The 25,453-nt window shown below is 36.8% G+C and overlaps 1 protein-coding gene across 1 annotated transcript; it reads right to left on the bottom strand.

Moving 5' to 3' along the window:
• Positions 1-2,145: 2,145 nt before the first annotated feature.
• LOC105697786 (DNA repair protein RAD50) lies at positions 2,146-24,785 on the bottom strand. Its single transcript, XM_012421440.2, has 17 exons — positions 24,383-24,785; positions 24,141-24,290; positions 21,577-22,018; positions 21,351-21,502; positions 20,604-20,802; positions 20,309-20,532; positions 19,588-19,953; positions 19,172-19,292; positions 18,684-19,062; positions 16,314-16,519; positions 15,763-16,100; positions 9,541-9,960; positions 7,897-8,022; positions 6,641-6,916; positions 6,417-6,550; positions 5,504-5,635; positions 2,146-5,046 (listed from the first exon to the last, which is right to left on the bottom strand). The coding sequence occupies exons 1-17, from the start codon at positions 24,614-24,616 to the stop codon at positions 4,815-4,817; spliced, it is 4,131 nt and encodes a 1,376-aa protein (XP_012276863.1). The 5' UTR covers positions 24,617-24,785; the 3' UTR covers positions 2,146-4,814.
• Positions 24,786-25,453: the final 668 nt, after the last annotated feature.

Here is a 25,453-nt window from a genome sequence, read left to right as displayed (position 1 = left end):
CAACGTTTTTCATTTGACCTTATGCGACCCAAGCGAAGTATTAATTAAAGTTGCGGTTAGTTAGATTGTTCGCAGGCGGAACGTTCTGATTTTCTTTCGCTAATAGCAACCGCTTACATGTGCTTACGGCAGGATTTATTGAGAAGCGTAAGAGGTTTCCTCACGATGGAAGGTTAAAAATATCGGATTTTGTTTTATAAGTGTCATAAATAATTTTCAGTTCTATAAATATCTCATTGGGGTGAACAGAAAATCCTCATTTGTTTAATGCGTTTAGATGAGAAATAATTTCATTCTTTTTTTGTATTCTGAAAACTACAGCGGATGTTCCGTCGCGTCGTCAACGTGAGCGATGGTTGTTGTCTTCAGGGCGTAAGTCTGGGACCTCGCAATTTGCAATTAAATCACGAACACGACGACAGCGCGACGACTGTACGCCAACTTAATTTTCTACGACTGTTTCTCGTTGAATGTGAGCCTAAACGACGCTGCTCTTAAGATGAAGTGAGACCCCCTTCAAATCAGTCGATTCGAATACAATACTTTTTTTCAAGAGTATTGGACCAAACTGTCCGAAACTTTGACACATGACATTCGTGATCATCTGAGAAATGTACTGATACGTTCAACATTTTTGGAAAACACTTTTTAACTTAGCCCAGACCAGAACCAAAATGGCGTCGAGCTCTCATATTTCGATCAATATAGAATTATCGAAGGCTCTGATATGAGAAACTATAGGGGCAGGACAATTTTACGACGATTTAGAACACTCTGGTAATCGATAAACTCGCATTTGAACGAGATAAAGGCAAAAAAAGTGTTGTATGCGCTTCTATGCTAAAACGATGGGAATACGAGGTCTCGGAGTGAACATTTAATTGATCTGGAAATTACAGATGGCGCAGGGGGTCCCTTTGCTGTCAATTAGGGCCCCAGAAAGCATGAATTCAGAGGATTTCTGGAGTTTTACTTTGATTTCTTGATATTTATTGTACGAAAACGACAGGTGGAGTATGCCATTTGGTACAATATCCAATATAATTCGATACAGCTGTCAATATAAAAACGAACGTCGGCAACGTAGATATTTAGAAAAATCTTCTTTATCGACGGCCATCAAGTTCCTCGATGTGTTTCACTTCACCTTAAAGGTTGAGTTCTTTTGTTCAGATTTGTGTATCAAGTTGACAGGTTAAAATGTGTGAACCAAGCCGACTGGTTAAAACTTGTGAACCGAGTGACGCTCATCGAAAATCGCAATGTTCTCGTGCCTCCCTTGCAGAGTGGGAGTTTAAGAAAAAAGCGATTCTCAAATCACAGAATCGTGCGAGAGGAGTAACGTTGGAAATTCTGAGAATACTTGAGTTTTCGCCGGAAAAGAACCCCAAATAATGTAAAGGAAGGATTCCTCCAATGCCGATTGGTTAACTCACTTGGAAGTGCCAAATATTTAGATGCCGGGTTCTGAGAGGGTTCTGTTTTAGTACGTTCCTTTGCCCTTTTCAACGACCTTAGTGGCCAGAAGCCACCCCCTCTCCGACTAGTAGGGAGCTAGCCGGTCGGACAGGGAAATCGGGAGGAAAACCCGACCGGTCCTCTTGGAGGATCGGGGAAGAAAGTCCGCTGCCCAATCCGAAGTTCGGAAAAAGAAAGCCAAAGTTTGTCGGCGGACTACCGGTCTTGCGGTCCGTAATCGCCGTCGCAGTTTCAAAATGAGAATTGTATCTTTGGCGCACGTCAGTTGGCGCTGTGCACGCGGAATACCAATGAACTAAACTAGTCCAAAACGTTATGTCAAATGCATCGCCTATGTCGGAATTTCTTAATGTACTTAATTTTTATAACACATCATATACAGAATTGATTTTTACTTTGATGAGTTTCCTCTTTATAGGTCTAGGGCGCAACACTCCTAAATACTTGAAAAATGCAGCCTATCAGGAGTTAATTAAATGATCGGTAAGGTAAAATTTAAAAAAAAATGTATTAGAAGTATTAAAAACGATGCGATGCCTTAGATCTTCTAATTTTGGTCTCGTAGTTCGATTTCGATGTATGCTCCAATTATTTATCGTTTGGATTTAAAGTACATTGTAAATTTATTGGAACCAATTAGGTACCGGTGTTACTGACCTGGCCTGTAACAAGGCCCCTTAAGCGCTGCTTTCAGTAAAAATAGGTACAAAACACATACATTTAATTACATACGATAATAATATTATATAATATATATTCGTCTTCTCCGAAACACGAAAACACGGAATACATAGGTAGAACGGGAAATATAACATGTTCGCACTTATATACAATTTGAACGTTATAATGTATCGAAATGGTAATTATAAGCAGAGTTAAGAGCTCCACTAATATTACAAATATTATCACAAGATTAATACTTTTTATGGTAAATTAAATTATTGGCTTAGTTTACACCGAACCTTTCATTCTCGTTTTACTCCGAAGTGAGATAGGATCGAAGCGAAAAAATGTGTAATGTAAACACCGTCTATTCAATTTCGTTTTACTCCACCTATCTACGTGGAGTAGCCGCGAAGTAAAAGCAAAATAGAAGCGAATTGCGTCGGAGTAAGTGCAATGGAAATGAAAAATTAGTGCTGCCAACCAGCAAACAAGGCATAAGTTATTGTGTTGATTCAGGCAATCTGCCATATCTTTAGTAGCGTGAACAAATCACCGCGTACAATAGTAGTGCTAATACCCTGCTATACACAATAGTAGTGTATTAACACTATTGCATGTATGGTAGATTACTATCTTACTAAAACCCATTATTGGTTTCTTCACATTCAACCACGAATATTACGTTAAGAGTTGAGATTACATATTTCCAATTAAAACATTGGTAATACTGTGTTTCTTAGGTACATTATCATATCGCTTCTATTTCAGAAATGCGTTATTTCTAGTGTAAACTTGCCAATAATTCATATCGCTTTGAAGTGAAGAGGAATGAAACGGGAATGAAAGCCAGGGTAAACTAAGCCATTATACCATGGGTATACAAGGTGACCTATTTTAAATAATTCATTAAAATATCTTACGAACCAAGGGTTTAACCTTTTAGTTATGAAGCGCGACTATAGTGGCCCCCTTCATTCCAATGTATTCAAAGCAATAAATGAATGTCGTATCAATACAAAATATTAGTACTCTGCGGTCGAGCTATTCGTACAGGTGGTACAGTGGCGGACATACATGCCTCCCCTGCAGATATGGCATCGCCTGTGCAGGATGGAAGGGCATTGATGTCTCCCAGTGTACATCCTCATATCCAACTCCGTAATCCCTGTCCGTAATTAACAGGTTAATTGAAAAATATTAAATATAAAAGTTGCATGGTTTTGAGGGAGGAAAGTGTAAAAAATATGAAGAAAAATGTAGTATTTATAATGACTTTACAGCAAGCAATGCTTGTTTTTTTAATGGAATCATGTTTTTCCCCTTTATTTCAAGGTTTTTGTTTGAAAACCTACAACGTTAAAAGGAACCATTTCTAAATTAACTTAAAAGTTGACACTGTTTTCCCCAGTTTATTGCTACCATAGTTTAAAAGATATGTTGTTTTGAAAAATGCGGCAGTTTACTTAAGTCGTCAGTTTTTCGAATAGGAGTTAGCCACATTGAATCCACTATTTCTACGAATTACTAATTTTAATTTGCATGCGCGGGTTTAGAACATGAACATAAGAATGTATGGACGGAACCCACAGTCCCATTTTCGACCAGGGGACACCTGTTACAAACCTGCTACAAACTTTACTTCCTCGTGTTGCATCCTAGGTAACGTTAAAAGAAAGTTAACGTGGTTTAACGTCGTCGCTGTTTCATTTCCAGCAGAGAAGGCAGATTGTTTTTGGAAAAAAAAAAACAATGAGTTTGAATGAGATCGTCATCTCATACCGCACAGTTGTACAATATATTGGGTTGTCGAATAAGTCCGTTCGCTTTTTTTGTAATTTGGAAATTCGCGCAAAAATACAATGGTTTAATACAATGTTTTTTGCTCTACAAGATAATGTTATTGGTTTTATAATTTGAATTAGTGTTGATTTTTACATCGTTAAAATAGAATGTCAAGTAGTCAAAACTCAGCATTTTTTATCCCACTTGCTTTTTGCGTTTAATCGTGGTGCTAAAACCGCTGAAGCTGCTCGTGAGATTTGTGATGTTTACGGAACCGATGCCAAAGTTGTAAGTATGGCTCGGAAATAGTTTGCAAGATCCAGAAACGGTAATTCTTCGAGTCAAGGCCGCGGGATTTCTATCGCATCGGCACCGAAAAACTTATCGAACGATGGGAGGAAGTAGTAAATAATAACGGAGAATACATCACTGATTAATCTGATATTTATTATTTTTTCAAGTGAATTTTTTTTCAATTTATAAGAAGTGAACGGACTTATCCGACAACCCAATAGTACAGTAAATTATTAACCTTTGAGTTAATCGCGAAATGATTCCTTTGAAAGTACTTGGTTTCCAAACAAGAACCTTAAAAAAAAAAAAGAAAAACAATTCCATTAAATAAAAAAACAAGCGTTACTTGCTGTACCATCATTATAAAAACTATATTTTCATTTATATTTTGTCCCACCTCAAAACCAAGCAACTTTTAAAGAAAACTTTTTTCAATTTGGCCCTTAGTTCGTAAGATATTCTAATGAATAATCAAAAATGAGACATATTTATACATGCCTCAACGCAAAAAGCTTAGATATAGTACGTATGTGCTAAACGAAAATATAGTATTTGTGAATGGATCCTGCCATCTTTTTCCAGACGAAGACAATCTATATGTCTAAAACAATTCGTTTTTTCGTAGATCGATGACTGTATTCCGCATCATCCCATATTTGCCTCTTTTTACGTGAAGGACCCGGTTGTTGTTCATCGGATGCACTTAATCCATGCTTACTGATGGGTTCATCTTTAATTTCGTTGTCTGATGAATCATTTCCAATCTGGTTATGCGATTGCGTTGATCTCTCTTCAATCGTACAGTGTTCTATACCTGTCAACCCACTGTTTTGATACACGTATTAGATAAATCTTCATAAGAAAAAAAAAAAATGCGATTTGGTATTTAAACACTTGGTTTGAAATACGGGATATCTACTTCAAGCCAAACACGTAGTCGTCAATCCAAGCCCGTAAATGAATAATGAAATGGTCCGACAGGAATTACTGTATTCGTGGAATAACAGATTTATGAATTATAGCGTAATTGAGATAGTGAACATAAAAAATACGTGGAGACAGAACAAATCTTGCATTAGAATTTAATTGTCATACGCGAGCGCGACACGACACGACACTTGCATCTCACCTTAAACGGACCTATTTACATTCTAATAAATAGTAAACGGTACACCGTTTACTATTCATTAAGATGTAAATAGGAATTGTGTGAATAAAATCTCTTAAATTTAAAAGGTCTAGATTAAGACATTAATTTAACAATACCGATAACTGTACTTACTCAGCGGATCGATACAGGCGATAAAATTCCTTGTTACTGTTTAACTGGGCCAGTTTGGACAAAAATTTTTCATCGTGACTGATCACGATAAGTTGGAAGTTCTTCTGATATTGTGATCGTATCTTAACCACCCTGAAACGATTCAAGCATAAATTAAAAATTTAATTCACGAAATTTTACAGATAAAAACTTACTATCATGAAGTAGAACCTAAATATCTTTGAGATTTCAATACAGTATAATTGTATAAAATGAACATCAAGTTGCACTGCCTCTAAAGCTTAAGCAATCAGGATTGGCAAAGTTTGACCCATTTCGGTTAAAACCAGCGGTTTTTTACGGTTTTTTCCAGTAAATAAAATACATTACATAAAACCCACTCGGTTTTAACAGGTTAAAACCATTTTATAAAATCCATCAGTATGTACGTAGCGTAGAATTTATTCTAATATTGTATGCATCCTGTACCTACACATACGTTCCCCACTTACATCCAAACAAATTAAAATAAATTCTAACCTATCTACGTATTCAAACATATAGTAGCATTCAAACATATTTTCGTTTATGCGCATACTCGGGATAAAGCAATGGAAAGAACCCGGCTTAAATATGGTTTAAGCAAGGTGTTAACCACTGTTTTTTAGGCAACGATTTGGGCGGTAAAAATCAGCAAATATGATTTAAGCCGGTTTAAACCATTGGGCTGGACATTTTGTAAAAAAAAAAAAACCCCGGATTTATGCCAACTCTGAAAGCAGTGGCATGATTTGTAATAAATCTAGGAAAAAATTATTACTATAACATTATACAACTTGGTTTCCATTAACTCCTTGCTTCTAAATCAAATGAGTTAATTCTTCTCATTCATTACTAGAGGCTTATAATCGCAATTAAGTGGCATAAGGCTTACGCTGCTAATGCATCCGCCAAACTATTTGCATTTTCTTCATCTAAATTCGTGGTAGGTTCGTCAAGTGCAAGGATACCGCAATCTTTACAAAATGTTTCTGCCAGAGCTATTCTGAGAATTATGGAAGCTAAAACCTGAAGGAAAACAATCAGAACAAATAACACATTATTTTAAACTTCCCGTTAGACTTTGGAACTACTAAACTAAAATAACGTATTACTTACTCCTTGACCAGCACTACAACGACCTCTCATGTCCATTTCAACGCCGTGTTTTTCTTGAACAAGTTTATACGTGTAAGTTCGACGTTTTGCCCCCATTCCACCTGTAGCTTCTGTGCGAATTTGTATACTTGCAGTATCCGTTCCCCGATACACCATGTTCCACAGCCGTTTCAAAATACTATTTAACGTCTGCATCCGTTCCTCGTGATATTCAATCATGGCAGAGTCAAGCACACGCGTGTACTCGTTTAGATTTTGAATAATTTGCTCTTGTATCTAATGGAGTTACGTATCACCAACATTACGTTTAATATATCATGTTGTATGTATACAGTAATATGTTTCATGTGATGTAATCGTAATAATGAAGTAATTTGCTCTTGTATCTAATGAAGTTACGTATCACCAACATTATGTTTAATATATCATGTTGTATGTATACATTAATATGTCCATGTAACAATTTAGTTTCCGTGATTATATGCTCATTATGTTATTAATACTACTTAATTAGTTACATGAAACATCCCTAGTAGCATTGAATAATTTCTAAATATTTCTTTGTAATCTTTGCTAAGTATCTCAAGCGACAGATTTTTTAAGATTTCTTCGAGATTTCATTCGAACATATTTGAAATATTTGTTGAAAATCTCAATGACATATTTAGTTTCAATAATTTATACACATATAGAGAAATTATATTTTTTNTTGGTATACTTTTCTTGAATTCGCAATATTGTTATACTATAAAACATACGAAATGCAACAAAGATATTGAACGGAAATTAAAAAAAAAACATTATTAAAAAATCAATCGACTTTTCCCCGAAACGCATACAGCATATGCATAGGTCTTTCACATTACAATATTTAAATTGGGTTCATCACGAGGGTAATCTTATGGCCCTGTATGCCTGACTGACCCTTAAACATTAGGGTCAACAATATTGCGCACATAAAAAAAAAAGTAAATTATGTTATTCACAATGGACTATTTTATAATTTTATACGGTTTACGCTAAATTGTTAATCGCTAATTTTTCAGAAATGCATTATAGAAGATTCTTATTGGTTGAATAAACATCCGTTAGTTTGCATTGGGCGTTATAAGCTCCTCAATGTTTATTCGAATCGACTACTCGATTGTCTGACTCGACTCATAGTTAAACTGATTCTTGAACGAAAGATTTTACATTACGCGGAAATCAAGTTCTAGCGATTATCGCTTTATACTGAAGTATCATTAATTATTTACCGTTAATTCGTAGCATTTGTTCCTGTAATTTGTTCGAGCGAGCCTGTACGATTGTTTCATCAATTCCAGTTGTAACTGCTTAATATTTCTTTCCAGCTCTTCTTGTTTTCCCATCACAATATTTTTCTACAATAAAAAAGGAATAATATGCTTATCTGATACATCTACTAAAGTATATGTAACGTCAAACACACTTCCGGTGTCAACGAACTATGCCAAATACATTTTTATATGGTTACAAAACGGCAAAGATCAGTTATAATATTCTAAATATGAACATATTTCCACCTTGATTTACCATTTTTGTCAGCTGAAGAATTAAAACACAGAATCCATGAAATAAGAAATATAAACAATTTTAAATATAAGTGACCATAAAAATACATTTATCTTCCTTGAATTTAAATATGTAAGTACCGTTTCAATCCTCCCTTATCTATTTGGTGTAAAAATATTTCGCGATGCATTATATTTTCTATAGGAGTCACTGTACTCATGTACCCTCCGACATAAATCTAACTAATTCAGCGCTTTTTTTAAATCTTATTTATTTTCAAGTAACGAATTTAAGTTTGCCCTAAGAAAAATATGTATACTTCTTTGGAATTATTAGATTATTTTTAAACTCAATCGATGCATTAATGATTTTATAACATTAAACGTCGATTATCTTAATACACGTTAAATTAAACAATAAACTCAGTCGTAATTAGAAGAAAATTTGTCAGGGTAGTTTCCTTTTTTGCTGCCCTTTCTCAAGGTGTGAGATAAGCAAACTATCCACCATGAAAACCAGCAAGAAAGAATAGGACAAACTGTAAGTCTACATTTCCCTGTACAGATATTCTTCTGGTTACATGTAAATTCATTAATTAAATAACAGTTACTAGTCCTGATAGCTGCTGCCATCTAAAATAACAATTCGGCAGTAACGAATTTAAGTTTGCCCCAAGAAAGAAATGTATGCTTCTTTGGAATTATTAAATTATTTTTAAACTCAATCGATACATTAATGATTTTGTAACATTAAACGTTGTTAATCTTAATACACGTTAAATAAAACAATAAACTCAGTGGTAATTAGATGAAAATTTCTCAGTGTGGTTTCCTTTTTTGCTGCTCTTTCTCAAGGTGTGAGATAAGCAAACTATCCACCATGAAAACTAGCGAGAAAGAATAAGACAAACTGTAAGCCTACATTTCCCTGTACGGATATTCTTCTGGTAACATGTAAATTCATCGATAAAATAACAGTTACTAGTCTTGGTACCCGCTGCCATCCAGAGTAAAAATTCGGCGGTTGGACGGACTAAAGAGAGCAACGAGGTTTGAATACGTCATAGAGGTGTAACTTAAACTGTAGACTTTTATAATGTAGTTAATTCATAGCTAAAAAATATCTTTAAAAATTTGGTAAATATATAATGACTACTGCTGAAAATTTCACTCTTTCGGCAGACTTATTGTCCATTGAAATAAAATGTGTCTTTTTTCAAGATTCTGTCCTAAACTGACATTTCGGAATAATGAACCTCTGCCTCGTTTCGGCCATGCCATACTCGGTTTCGCCTAACTCCAATGGTTCAAATTTCTGCGTTTAAAAATGTATTTAGCCGATCCTCTGCCGAGTTTTATGATTCTTACCTCCCGTTGTAAAGCTTCCTGGAGATCTATGAGCTTCTTTACTTCTCTTTTGAGTTGCTCTGGATTCATAGATCGCAATTTTTCTTTCAACTCGAGATATTGCTGTCGAATTACATTGGATTGATCTTGTTTCTGACGCAGCGTAAGGTTGTCGACTAGTTCACGTTTTCTTAATTCATGTCGTGAAGCATCGTCCTTGATGCAGGCGATTTTCCTCTCAAAACTACCCTTCTCAACTTTCAGCTTCTCACTCAAAGCTTCGCTCTCCGCTACTTGGCATTCTGTATTTGCCAATTTCTCAGTAATTTCGCGTTGTATGAAATTGTTGATCTCATTTTGAATTGCATGCAATTCGTACAATTGTCTCTTCGCTTCGGTGACTGAATTTCGGTTATGTTCTTGCTTATCCCAATGCTCCTTCTATAACAGTTATTAAAATGTCCATTAAGGGTCGAATAAGACCAGCCGAAAAGTCGTGAATGACCTTTGCACCACTAGCGTAAATTATGTGAAGCTTAATTGAATTTGATAACTCCTATAGGCGGTGATACTGCAGTCAATTAGGGCCTCGGAAACTATGAATACAGGGGATTTGTGGAGTTTTAATTCGATTTCTTTATAATTATTGTACAAAAACGATAGGTGGAGTATGCCATTTAATACAATATCCAATATAATTCGATACGAATGTCGATATAAATACGAAAGTTGGCAACGTAGGTATTCAGTAGAATCTTTTTTACCGACGTGGATCAAACTTCTCGACGTACTTTACTTCACCTTAAGGCCTTTTGCACACATACCGGCACCGGCGCATGTGCCGGAACTAGCGCTGGCTCCGATCATTGATAATGTTAACACGTACCGACAAAATCGGAGTCAGTGCCGACTCTGATGGATCAGAGGGTATCAGAGAAAGCAATGAACAGCTAACCGACGCCGGCGAGTTTCGATAATGTGTGTACAAGTTCACATAAGATTATTATTCCGTGACACTAAAAAAGCTCGCGATTGTCGATCAATCCCCGAGGGTCGTAAATCCTCGGGCTGGAGAAGACGGGCTCAATTAGTGTTTTGCTGAAGGAGGACTTAACCGCCAGCAGCTGATTTCGCAGATGAATGAAATTATTCCGGAATTAGGTAACGCTCAATAAACTATATTTCTTATACGGTACAATGAAGAACGTGTGATTTTAAATGACTGCGTTGTCTCGGCAACTAGAGTGAATCTACGTTGCCTCGGCAAAGTTTTTATTGAGAGCGCGTGTTGTGTCTCGGCACTGTCGGTTCGAATCTGATTTTTTACAAATCAACTTAAAAAATACCAAAGTGCATAGCTCTCCCTCTAACTCGGTGGAGGGTGGAGGAAGTCAGACTTGAGTCGAGCATTCCCATTGGCAGGGAAAATTATCGAAGGTTCAGGGTTTCCGCCCTCGCGGGCACTCGCGAAACGGCTGGTCACGTAGGCCGCGGATTCACGAAAAAAAAACCCTTGAGCGACGTTTGGTCGCCAGAGGGAAACTTCGGAATTTTTCGAAAGTTAAAAAATGTGTTCACCAGAGGTCGTCCCGCGCCTTCGACGAAAACCCTCGAAAAGACCCTTTTGAGAATGCCCGTACTCAAGTTTATTGCCCCCCTTTCGTGGATTCCTCGGGCCCTTCGATACGCGTGGGAAGGACCTTGAGTTTTCTTTGAGCCTTGACTTGAATGGTTAAAAAACTACTACTTTATTCTACGAATTGATCGGGATGGGCTATCGACGTTCCCTCGTGCAAGTTCCCATTTATTTCCATTGCATCCGGAAAAAACGCCGGTGCGTAAGATTCAGGGAAAAGTCGACCGACTTTTAAATAATGTATCTTTTTTTCTACTCAATATTTTATTTGTATTTTGTATACTTAATAACATAACGATACTACATTTAAAATAAATAGGGATGATTAAATATTAGTTGTATACAACAGGGAAACATTTAATTTAAAATTATTTAAACAGTTAAGGTGATATGAAAGGGTCATTCTACAGAGTGTAACAGAACTAGTAGTCACGGTTTATACAACGGTATCCGTGTTGCTGCTTCGCGAAGAGTATTCGTCGAAACAATGTGCTGAGGAAAATTGATTACCCTCAAAACCTTTCTTCGAAAAAGCCCATTTCGGACCATATTCTCTACCCATCGAATTATCTTCATTCTCCGAACTCTTAACACGTTCCGTGCCGCATGGGGCGTATACGCCCCACGGTCCATTTACGACAGCGTACTCTTCATTTGTTTCGGCACGGAACGTGTTAAGCGGAATTTTTTAGCGTCGGGCCATTACCGAATCATCTCTGGCAACGGTGACCACCTACGGTGAGGCCATGTGCGCTCCACCTTTTCGGGTTTTTTCGGGGAAAGAACAACCGAAGCAGCTCTTGGCCTTTCGGGCGGTCCCTAGACTCCAACGCGTATTCCAACAACCAATGAGCATTAAAAACTTGGAATCTACTCGTCTACATGTAGAGGGCCAAGAGCTAATCAAATGTCTTTAGGATATAAGCGACACGCCTCTACAATAGCGTTAAAATCTGTCCGAAGGAGACGAGCAGAACCAAAATATCAATCGAACCGTCAACATCGAAATCGAATCGAGGATGGACCTAACGTGCAAGGTCGCATCATCGATCTCGAAATCTCGAATCTCAAGCATTTAAAAAATCCCGTGATCCGTGAGGACAGTTAACAAACCTGTCTCGGGGTGCGCAATCTCTCCGTAACTTTCATTCTTTAATATTAAATATTGTGGTACGGCATAACGCGGGTGCATCGCCACAACATTTGTTGAAAAAGGAGTCGAAAAGACCTGTACTATTTTTTTCTAAAGTGCATAAATTTCCGGTAATAACTAATTAAAACACAATCAATCAGTCGTGTTTCCCAACGGTAGGCGCAGCAGAGAGGACGCCGGCAGGGCTGCGTTCGGCTGCGTTCGGCTGCGTTCGGCTGCGTTCGGCTGTCTGCGGCGTAGCAGCCACCGCCAGCATCTTCTCCGTTATGCCTTCCGTTGGGGAACGCGTTTCATTTTCCGTGCTTTAATTAGATATTACCGCAAATTTATGCACTTATTAGAAATTTATGTACTTATTAGTATGCATTTATTAGGAAAAAATAGTACAGGACTTTTCGACTCCTTTCTCGACAAGGATAGCCCTGTACCTGTATAAACCGTGACTACCAGTTCCGTTACACCCTGTATATATATCAAAACGTCAAAATATTTGTTGCCCGCCGATTAGCATAGAAATTAGAAATACAACGGGGCCACTCGCGGCCCCTTTGACTATTGTTAGAACCGCTCGACCCTCGTAGAAACTTTCTGCGAAGATCCCCATCCTTTCCTAGGATTTTCCTGGTGTTACCTGGGACTCACCCCGCCCATTCGGCCCGAGGGAGACTGCTCGGCGCTCTCGGCTAACGGCGCGCGCCAGAAGTGCTCCGTCCGCCGCCTCGGGGGGCCGGGTAAACCCCTCTTTCCTTTCCCTTCCCTCTCCGCTCGGGCCGGCCCGCGACCTTCGCGAGACTACCTTTCCGGGGGCCTGCGCTCCCGCCTCTTGCGGTCCAACGCCCAGGACCCCTATGGACCCCCCTTGGGTCCTTCGCGGGGGTCCCCGCAATCTCTCCCAACGACCACGCTTCGTCGGACCGGGCCTTTCCTCTCAGCCGATCCCAAGACCGCGAAATCCTCTCGTGTCCCTCTCCTATCCGCGGAGTAATTCCACGACGATCGCAGCTCGGGAATATTACCACCCTCGAGGAAAAAGCAGCGGAATGTCCTCGCCGGGCCGGCCAAAAGGTCGGCCACCCGTTGTAAAACCCTTGACCGGCGGGACCACGTGACGGAAAAACCCGGCGCTGCCGCGAAAACTTCGAAGACGGAGAGAGCCCCATATGGGCCCTCATAGAAGTCAGAGTAAGACACCCTAGGCTAAGTTTAGTATAAAAGGGCGACGCTTTTTCGCTCCGAGAGACAGTCCGTCGGAGGGCTCTCGTGGCAGGCAGGACCCTCTCGCCCAGTGGACGTCCGCAACGCTCCCGACGACGCTCCGATCCCCTCGGCTTCCGACGAGGGGATCGGAGCGTTTCTCGAGGTTCCGTTCACGCGGACACGCACTTTCGTCGGCGTGCGGAAAGAAGGACCAGGTCCACTTCCGCCCGGAGAACGGGTCCGACCATCGCCGCGGCGCCGAGCGGACCCCGCCCGCACCTTCGGAGAAGCCCCGCGAACCGTGATTTGCGTCGAAAAAGAATCACACTCAGACCCGCGGGTTGTCTGCCTTCCCCTCCTATGGGACGTCCCCACGCCCTCGCACGATTCCGTATCCATCCGCGCCCGCCTCGCTCTCCGCGTTGGGCACGATAAGAGTCCGTGTCGTGTAACGTATTTATAAAACTTTTTTTCAAACCGGGTGCACCGGTTTAATATAATTATAAAGAAATCGAAGTAAAATCCTATGGATTTAAGGTTTTTGATGCCCTAATTGGCTGCAAAGTGTCACCCTGCGCCATCTGTGATTTTAGTGTGGACTAAATTATCCCTCCGAGATCTTGTATTACCTTTATTTTAACACAGAAGCGCATAACACACTTTTTTTGCCTTTAGCCCGTTCAAACGCGAGTTTCTCGATCACTAGAGTGTTCTAAATCGTTGTACAATTGTCTTGACGCTTTCGTTTCTCATATCAGAGCCGTCAATCTAGATTTTGAAAGTGTCAGGGTATTTTTGAGGTGCTCACAAGTCACGTGATAAAATTTCAACCAGTTCGGTGGAATACTCTTAAAAAATAATGCCCTATTCGAATCGATTGGCTCGAGGGAAATTTCACTACACCTTAACATCTACGGAAATGTATACTATGCAATGAATATGCATAGAATTACATCGCTATGATTGCATAACTGTCACATACTTTTCAAGATTCAGTGTTTTTTCTTTTCTATTACACTTGAATACGAAACTGTTATCACATGAGAGCAAAATATTCCATTATACAAAAATTAAAATTTGTTGTTGTAACGGAAACAATTTAAACGAATTCTATCCTTAAAGAAAATTACTACGCTACATTTTTGCGTAGAAAGCAATCAGTCGTTTACAAATATGGAGACGATCGTTAATGTTGTTTTGTCTATTCCGTGACAGTGTTAATTGAATTAAAGGGGGAATGATATGATTAAAAAAAAGCGCGAGTTGTCCGTGCTGCCACGTAATGGCAAGCAGTGGCAACATTTGTCACGCAAATGCCGTTTCTGTACCGTGCGGCATCGGGATTAATTTTAAGCAGCTTTACCCCAGTAACCTCGAGCGTTAGTTATCAGATGCCGGGCCGGAATAAAAATTTCAGACTAGACGTAAAAAAATAAAGAGTTTGTTAATAAGTAATTCATTAGAAAAGAAATATCTACTGAACTACATAACAAAAAAACTGGATATGTATAAGTTTTACGCGCTTTCGTGATGCATGTACATATTGCATGTATTGGGAAATTCTACAAGGGCCCCGATAAGTACGGTTAAGTAGCTGACTGTTTCAGCCATCCGTCCACTGCACATATTCAACGGCGCATGACGTAACGATGTACAACTAGCGCTCGTGGCGAAAATTCGCTCACCTTCTTTGCGAGGGAAATGTCTTCGTTTACAGCTTCGCATGTTCGCACTCAAAAATGTCGAGTTCGGCTATTCAACGGCGGTTCCCAGTGATATGATGTAAAGTTGACGAGGGTACAACATTCCCTGCGTGGCCCTTTTTTTATTTTCATTAGTGGTTCTGTGTAAGTGCCGTAAGTATTAAACGAGTAACGACACAAGCCAGTTGGACCGCCATGACAGATTCGTGGGTTGCCAGTACGAATTTTTACTCATTTATAGTCTTTCTGACAAAAAATGTTAAAATCTGGCTCCGCGGAAAAAGAATTAGATTTTCGAAAGGCTGCAGTTTCATTCATCAAATTATTCAAAGTACATCCTGTACAAACATTTTTGGGTGCGAAGTTTCCCCGCTTCTAGCCCTCGTAGGTGTAAAAACGCACAGAAATAAAATGATATACCATTCCCCCTTGAATTTGAGAAGAACCGCAAAAAATGTTTTTTTTTCCCAAAGTGGAAACCATATTTTTCAAAGATCGTTTCCAATCCAACGAACTGATGGTCTTTAATTCTGATAAACACAGTGCGAACAAACCTTTGATTTCTCCAAATGACGAACGGCTGTCTCCAGTTTTTCATTGGCAATTACAAGTTTTTGTTTCAATTCCTGAATCATTTCTCCAAGAGAAATTTCACGAGTATACAACTCTTCCTGCTTATCTCGAAGTTGTTTCAGCTTTTGCATATCAGACTGAATTCTTAGCTGTTCTTCCTTCAAAGTGTTCTTCGCTTCTCTAGCACGATGTAACTTTTCGTTATGACTATTCAGAGAATTTCGCAACGTTTCTAAGGACTCTTGATAGTCTCTCAATTTTCCCTTAAGAAATTCTTGTTCCGTCTGTGTCTCTTGAATACTTCTATCACTTTTTACACCTACAAAAATTAAATATTAAAGAAAGAGTATATTTAAAAAAAAAAAACCTAAATCAAATACGATAAGAATATACGAATGAAGAAAGAAAAATAATGAGAAAAAAATAGAAAGCGCAATGTACCATTCTATCAAATCTAAGTAATTCTGTAATGTATTTGGTTGTGTTAAAATAAATTCACAAGAATCCCCATGGGAATTGTCTTTTGCCATACCTGCGTCAGACATGCGCTTTTTTAGAGTTGCAATTGTACATCCAAGCTCTACTATTTCATCAACGTATCGATCCCAAAGTGCCATGTCACCAATCATGTTTTTGCACAAGGCTATTTTTTTTTCAGGTTCTGACATCGATGTTTGTAACTGCTCTACCTTCTTTTTCGATCTTTGAAACCTTATTTTGGTATCCTCAAGACTTTGCCTGAATTCAAAGTTTCACACATTCATAAAACCAATATTACACCGACATTGAAGTGATATGAAATGGTCATCCTATATATATCTAAGAAGTCAAATCGTTCTTGACGCTGAAAAATTTAATCGACGTCGATAAAAATTATAATTCATCTATACCCTTTTTGTGGTAACGCTATTTTGAATATTCAAGTAGTACATAAGCTAGCGCGCCACGTTACCGATATTTGCATTAACGTTCACATTTGTTACACTCCACGTTGAGAATTATACGAAATGAAGCGTTCTTTATGTCATTTCAGTAGAATAATTATAAAAAGATGGAAGTAAAAGTGTCGAAATCTCGTGGCTTCATGATTTTTGATACTCTAATGAGCCAGTGGCGCCATGTGTGACGTTTAGCTGCAACTAAATTTTTTCTCTGAAAACCCGTGTTACCCATGGGACGAGCCAGCAATCTCTTACTACCGTTTGTGAAAGTATTTTCCATATTCTCCCATCAGACTCCGTGATATTCCATTTCTATAGTATTCTAAATTGTTCGAGTTAGATCCTGAAACTCTTCATTTTCGATTCTCAGCATTCAAAAAACATAAAACATCAAAAACGTGCACGGACGACGTCATGTTGGATCTAGTTCATAATAAATGAATAATCTTTCTGATAAAAAATGAAATCTCATGAGTCTCAGGATCTACCTTAGGGCCTCCACGTCAACGTGGTAAAATTTGAAACCAATCTGTACATTCATTTCGGAGAATACTTTCACGAACGATTTGATCTCTTAATATATTGGGTTGAGGAATAAGTTCCCGCGGTTTTAATTACGTTATGTTATATGAAAAACGGCGAAAACTTATTCCTCAACCTAATATATAGGCGGCCTCTTTTATATCACCTTAAATCGCTGTAGGAGGAAGAATGATAAACGACACGAGCATATATTGCACGCATACAAAGAAGAGTACAGATATTCCAATGCGCCATGTAAGTTCGAATACAATAAAAACTTAGGAAAGGGTCTCTGTATTTGGCTAAAGGAGGAAAAGATAGCACACCACTGCCTCAATTCGGATTATCACTTAATTGCTGTAGGAGATAAATGACGGCCGGAAGGATCTTAGGTAGTACGCGTGCAAGAGAGAGCGCAAGTAACCCAAACAATTCATGTCGTACAAGTATGAGTGCGATAGACAATAGGGCGTGGCTTTCGGTTTTCTTCGATGGAGGAAAGAAGAGCGCTTTACTATCAGAACCCAGAAACAAGAAAATGACGGGTATAGGGGATGTGGTCACGAGAATTAGTGCACTGATCCTGTACATGGAAGAGAAGTAGATATAATGAGCGACAGTAGCGCTAACTGGTGTATGGTGGAGTAAGTTAAATTTTTCAAAGTGGGGGTAGTTCTCGCCAAACACGCTATCCCAATGGGGTTCTAGAAGACAGAATTCGTCGGTGCAATGTTCGGAGTTTCGGAAATCTACAATTTGAAAGTAAAATAGGCCGGGGGAAACGGGGTGGGGGGATTAGTGAACAATAAACGATCGTCGAGCAGCGATCGATCAAGCTCGAGACGTTTTAGGAAATATTATAAGCCAGGAACTCAATTCTCAAGTTCATATGATGAACATTCACATGCAAAATGTTTCATGCGAATTTATTCATATGCGAAAAAATATCCGTATGAACTCGAGAATAGGAGCCCAGAGGCTAATGGGGCAGAGGGATCTATTGACATCAAGCGAATGCCGAACAGAAACCGAGTCATGCTTTGGCGAGATGTTACCATTGACAATGTGGTAAATCGTCAGCTGATAATAGATGTGGTAACATTGTAAAGTGACAATCATTAGCGTCGATAACGCAAACTGATTTGCAAAATAATTCGAATAATTTCAGAAAGTGGCGCAACGATCGATTCAACAACTGGCTCTTGTATCAAAGTGCCTTAACATGATATTGTAATTTGATTCTAATATTTTCCATATCACGTTCATATACTGAAACTTTTAAAGCACATATTGTTAAACACAGATAAAACTGAAATTCCTGGTCATTAAGGTCTTTCAGAAGCGGTAGATCCCAATGAAATAGTTGACTTTTCCTTAAAAAGTAAGTAACAAACGCTTTCTTTGTATTTCATAGAAAAGGTTTTCGTGTGTAATATTACCTGAATTTCTTCAGTTCAACCCCTTCAACGAATAGCACCTTTTCAACGACAGGCTTCAGTTGCAGCATAGTATCATATCGATGTTGTTGTTTCTTCAATTCTGTGTCGTACGTTTTCAAACGATCCGGATGTCTCTTAATTTCAGTCTCAAGTTCTTTGATTAAATCCTGTGCTTTATATTGCCCCTGAAATTCACGATGACATAAAGGACAACAAGGATCCCTTTCCTTTAGTTGTTGAAGATACTCCTTATACGTAAGTTCTTGGTAAGCATGCAGTCCTCTTCTGTCTTGCAAATCTTTCACTTTCTTGGATACCAACAATAAAGTTTCATCAAAGTCTTTGTAGTAACATTCCAAAGATATTTTACCTTTGTCCGCTGTACAATACAAAATCAAATATTCCATAAAATTAAAGAAGATGAAATTTACTTCAATGCAAATAAAGCTTATTGATTATAATTAAAATTGAAAGTTAAAATTAATTACATTCTAAATCAGCAAGCTTTTTCTCGAGTTCCTTTTCAGTATGGCTAATCGTTGTTTGTAGAGTCGTCATACAGCACTGCTCTGTTTGAAGCTCTTGATTTAAGTTTTGTATTTGATCAGCCTGTAAGAAAAACCAGTAAATTATGACCTAAAAGAAATATTAATTTCAAGTACAACTAAGACAAACTAACGGGAAAAACTGAAAATTCGAAAATTTTAATTATGTTGTAATAGCATTTCTAATAATAGCACAAAAAATAAGGAAAACATGATGTTAGTGCAGATATAATAACTAGAATTTCCTACTTGAAACGAAAAGAAACGAACTGATGTTTTATTTTTGAATTTCAATTAAGTAGCTTCTAATATCTCACTTGAACACAACACGCAGAATTAAAGTGAATTGCAAATTATACCAGTATTCGTTGGGTCTCTTCAACAGCTGCTTTTATCTTCCGTTGGGGAAATTCCTTATTCCCAAATACCACTTTCAAGTTAGTCTCATGTTTTTTTCGCAAATTATCAATTTCCTTTTCTTTTGAATTCAATGTGCTCTTCTGTAATTCCAATTCGGTTTGAAGTGAAGTCTGTTGTTGCAAAGATGTCACTTCTTTTTCCACTCGCTTTAAAGTGACCGTTAGATTATCTATTTTCTTACTTTTATCTTTTATCTTCTCTTTCACTTCCTCCGTGTCCAAACTTTTATTCAACATATCAATATTAGTATCGGCTACTTTTAATTTCTGCTCTATATCATTTAATTTCTTTGATGCTGCACCAGTCTGATCCACAGCAGAAATGGAAACAAGTATAAACATTATTACTGGTAATAATTAACTATTTTATTTTCAATTTTTTTATTCATCAAGTAATTGACTGCAGATCAAAATATTTATAAAACTAAGTAAGATGATTAAATTAATATAACATACATTTAAGTATGATTTTCACATTAAAGTGTCACATAAAGTAAAGTAAAATAAAGAAGTATTTTAATTATAATAAAATAGGTAACACTTATGAGTTTAAAAATCCTCATGATTGCCCAAAGATTGAATGTTATAAGATTCAATATTAAAGTATAATTATAATAATTTCCTAGTGCCAATATTATTTGCTAGAAAAAAAAAAGCATACCTGTGAAATCTGTGAGCGAATTCTATCGATTTCCTGCCTGGTATTACTTATTTCACCTTCTCTCATTGCCACTTCTGATTCAATTTTCGATTTTGCAGACCGCAGCTCATCTATTTTACTTTGGAACTGTTTCTCCTCTTGATCTTGCTCTGCCTTCTTTTCTTCTACTGAACGCTCCATTTCACACATGCGCTCCTTCAATCTCTTGGCAAGAGCTATGACCTCTATGTACATATGTATACATTACTACATTGTAATAAATTAATTTCCGATTATTGCGAACAAATGTACAAACCTATTTCTGATACATCTGCCTCTACAGTATTCATGTTCCAAGATTTCAATGCATTGTTAAGAAGTTTATTGCGATTAACGATCCTTTTTTCATGATCTTTTACTTGTTGTCTTAACGTTCCAACCAGCAGTCTAGCGTTAACAAGGTCCTTAGCCAAATCAGTCTCCTCTTTAGTAACGTGTTCCAAACTTTTTTCCAGCTAGAATTGAAAATAAAGGAACTTATGAATTTAAACATTTTCAAAGAGATATATCACTTAACAAAATACATTACTTTTTAAAGAATGTATATACTTACACATATATCTTTTTATAAATCAAGCAAAATATTGAAATAGCGTTATAGCAGAATTGTAACTATCAATTTCATTTAATAAATTTTACAAAAAATAATCAATTATAACCGGTTAGTCAAGCATGATCATCATTAAAGTATATATTTGCAATCTAACACTTTAGTTCACAGGTTAATTAAGGTATTAAATTAATTTCATACAATTCAATATATCAAACTTCAATCTCTAATTGAATAAAATATTATTTACAAATAATGCGTAGTAAAAATATTTCAATTATATGGTAGCTACTTTCAACTTTTTATACCAAGGAATATATTTTAGGTGTAAAGGAAAGTTCTGTCGTTTTTTGGACATGTACACTTCTTTAGAAAAAAAAAACCGACAGAACTTCCCCTTACACCGAATACAAATATGAAAGAAACACAATATTAGAAAATTGATTTGCACACCTCCTGTATTTCTTCATCCTTTTTTCTGAGGATACCATAATATGCTGCTAATTCTTTGTTTATATCCTCTGTTGTTCCTTCAAATATATTTATATTTTCCTTCAAATCTTGAATTTGCTGTTTAATAACATCAAATTCCATTTTCTTCTTTTCTGTATGCAAGATATTAAAGAAATATAAAAAATGTCAAACGGTATTAATGTACCACTAAAATGAGAGCGAGTACCTTCCTCCAATTTTGTTTTATCATATTGTACTTGTGTGTTTCGTATATCGATTATTTTCTTTTCAACGGGTTCAAGATCCTTTTCTATGCCTTCTACATCTGCTTTAGATCTTTCATATCTTTTTTTAAAGTCATCTAATGTCTTTTCTTTTGCTTTTGCTTCAGCCAATACTGTTTTAAAAGCATCTTGTTCTGCCTTCAGTACACGGAATTCGCCTTGCGAATCTTTGCAATATTTTCTTATACCCTCAAGTGCTTTATTAAACTTAGTGGTATCAAATATGTCATCGAATCGCTCCTTCAATTTTTTGGCTTCATCCAGGGGCCAGTTGAAATCTTCTTGATGACAGAATATAACGTAATTAAGAATCGGTTTTGAAACGCCCATTGCCCGCACGATTTCAATCGTTATATCGGCACAGCGATTACTTATCATCACATGCTGTATTAAACAAAATATTTATGAACTTACATTGATTACTGGTAGCCTTACCCAGAACAAACTTAGTAATGAAACTATATTAATTAAAAATCATTTTTAATCAAAGTCTGAAAAAGTAATATAAAAGCACATTTAAATTGCATAAAACTATATGTCAAAATCATTCAGGAATCTCAGGTAGATATTTTAGAATGATGTTCTATAATTAAAAATAAAACCTGAATATATTTGCACTATCCTTAGGTTTAAGATCATATGAAAGGCGCTGAGAAATTTAATTGACGACGATAAAATAAAATTCATCTATACCCTTTTTGGTGGTAATGCCGTTTTGAATACTCAAGTGGTAACATAAGCTGGCGCGTCCCATTACCGACATGTATATTTATGTTGAAGTCTTTTACAGTCTCCGTTGAGAATTATACGAAATGAAGAATTCCATGTGTCATTTCCGTAGTGTAATGATAAAAAGATTCATCAAAAACTGTCGAAATCCCATAAATTCATTATTCTAACGACTGTATAGGACCAACATCGCCATCTGTGACGTTTAGCTCCAATTAAATTTCTGCTCCCAAACACGTGTTAGCCACGGGACAAGTCGGCGTTCTCTTGCAATTGTTGGTCAAATTTTTCATATTTTCCCATTTAACTCTGCAATATTCCATTTCTGCGGTATTTTAAGTTGTTCGAGCTAGGTCCTGAAACTCTTCATTTTCGACTCTAAGCCTCCAAGAGGCGTAAAACATTGAAAACATGCACGGACCGCGCCATTATGGTTCTAGTCCATGATAAGTAAATAAATTTTTTATGAAAAATGATATTTCATGAGTTTCAGAACCTACTTTAAGGTCTCCATATTTACATGGTAAAATTTGAAACGAATCGGTACATCTAATTCGGAGAATACTTTCATTAACTATTTGACCTCATAGATATATATGTGCCCATAATTATGAAAGTGGTCTAAGTCAAAATTAAAAAAAAAAATGAGTTTATCAGTTATTTCACGCCATATTATTTCAAACGAAATTAATTCAATGTAATTTCGAAACAAAAAATATATGACTTAGACCACTTTCATAATTATGGGCACATATATAAGTTGACTCTTTCATATGACCTTAACCCTTTGACCGCAAAGAGGATCCAAAGGCCCACGGAGTTCCCGTGGTACGAAGAGAAGCAAAATTCTGCTTGTTTCTTACTACAGCACCATACAATTCACATGTTCTTTCTCAAAGTGCTCTTTAGCTGAGCTACTCATTTTATCATTTATTCTCAATAACGTCATGTAATCTTGAAGTAATATACCCGTGCCTCTACATTTTTTAAGTCTTATTTGATTTTACCAGCAAAACATAATGTACTTTCTTATTACACCACTGCATTGTAATCAAAGAATTTGCATGTGAACATTTTCATTTTTAAAAGCATATATCAATTATTTTATAAACAAAGAGTTACTCTCAGAAGGTTAACATTTGCAAATGTTACGTTATCAATTTGTTCCTGGGTTGAAAATAAAATTAAATTATAAAGGATTATTATCATTTAATTCAATATATGGCCTGATGTGGGCTGAGACCTATTAATAGGGTAAAAATACCTATTTATAGGACAGGTACAGGAAAAAATAGAACCCAATATGTAAATACACTTTACGCGTGTTATTAACGATACTTTCAGGTACATATTATCATTTTTACATAAAAGAAACGGTAGGTCACCTAAATCCCAACTTTGCCGATGAGGCTTTAAAATTATTGAATACTATTGGAAATAAATGAAAACGGTTATTTTTTAGCACATACTCGTTGTGATCCTTCTTTTACAGGCAAAATAGTCTGTAACGATTGGTCTAACTGAAAACTTGTGATAAACAAAGATATGTACCAAAATACGGTTAATTACAATGTATCATAATTTAAACATTTTTAAATGTAAAATGATAAATAATTATATCAATATGTACCTAAAAGTATGATTAATAACATGCTGAAACTGTATTTAATTGTTGTTTCTTTTTGTTTCTTATACCTGTTTAAAGAACCAATAGTTTTAACAATTAATAGGTACGAGCCCCATTAAAGAAATTAAATTTAAATCAATTTTAGTTTACCTCATTAGTAACTTTGTCTCTCCTACTAATGGTATTATCCAAGGTCTTTAATCTAATCAACGATTCATGTTTTGTTGCTACGATCGTCCTGCTTATCGTTAGATTGTCTCCTCTGGTATCTACTATTTCGGCTTTAACCACTCCTTTCACCTATTGAATTTAATAAAAAACGATGTTTCAGAATATATTAACAAATGTAAGAGTATCATATCCGTATAGTAACATCTTGACATGAAACTCACCGAAGAAGATTTAGCGATTGTAGGGTCATGAACGAATGCCTTGCCACCCGAAGAACCAGGTGGAAAGTCTCCTGTCGTTGCATACTTTAATGATTCTATTATTGTCGTTTTACCCGTTCCATTGGGACCCGAAATCAGTGTCAGTGGACGAGCAAAGTGTATTATTTGCGTGTTATCACTTTCATCGCCAAAATTCCGAATTCCGCGTATATGCAGTCGCCGAATTCGTGACATATTAAGTACGCGCCTTCGTTGAAACGTGCCCAATATCAAAAATGTCAGAAAAGACCACTTCCTCAAATAAACTTGCGTTAAAACACTGCAAAAACTGTTTAAACGGAAACTAACATCGACAGACGAATTACATTAAGCAAATAACGAACAGGTTGCGACGGTTACTTCATTTCAGCCGCACCGCTCATTTCCAAGCAGTGTTGCCAACTCTGAGTCTGTTTATTCCATGGACATAATCATAAGGTTTGTTCGCTTTGTCCGCACTTTCTACACTCGAGTGGAACGAGTGTCTCTCCAGCTGCGCGGCGTACTAGCGGCGGGAGACGCGCGGAATTTGAATCACCCAAGGGACAGAATGGATAAGTGAATAAATGTTTATTAACAAAAACATGATGAATGAAAATTATTTAAATATTATTCTAAAGTGTCCCTACCTACTTAATTTAGTTTTTGTTAAATGATTATTTACAGAATTTCTTAAACAATATATTAAAACATGTTATATTAAAAGTTAACAAGTTTCTTAGTGATTTAATTGTTCCATCCACTTAAACGAAGTTAGAATATTATCTTAGCTTAAAAAAAATAGTTTATTAATATTTATACAGAAAATGCTGTAGGAAAATTTACAATGCATCCACTTTCGAACGTAGAAGCGGAATCATGATTTCATGTCTCATATATTTACATTTTACACCTTTCTTCGTATTCTTCAAATAAATGAACGTCTGTAAATCATTAAATGAACACGTAAATGAGTACCCGCAAATATAAGTAAGACTTTTTTATGCGAGTTTTTTATAAACGCAAATCGGAGTAACTTTTATAAATTGAATT

The sequence above is a fragment of the Orussus abietinus genome, unplaced genomic scaffold (assembly GCF_000612105.2).
Source record: "Orussus abietinus isolate OABI.00-Male unplaced genomic scaffold, Oabi_2.0 scaffold221, whole genome shotgun sequence".
Classification (NCBI taxonomy): Eukaryota; Metazoa; Arthropoda; class Insecta; order Hymenoptera; family Orussidae; genus Orussus; species Orussus abietinus.
This window is presented reverse-complemented; position numbering and strand designations above follow the sequence as displayed.

Coding starts and splice junctions, on each gene's coding strand:
- LOC105697786 (XM_012421440.2), bottom strand. CDS start 24,616: ATGTCACGAATTCGGCGACTGCATATACGCGGAATTCGGAATTTTGGC. Junction 6,551..6,640: donor GTTGTAGTGCTGGTCAAGGA/GTAAGTAATACG, acceptor GTTTTCCTTCAG/GTTTTAGCTTCCATAATTCT. Junction 5,047..5,503: donor CGCCTGTATCGATCCGCTGA/GTAAGTACAGTT, acceptor GTATCAAAACAG/TGGGTTGACAGGTATAGAAC.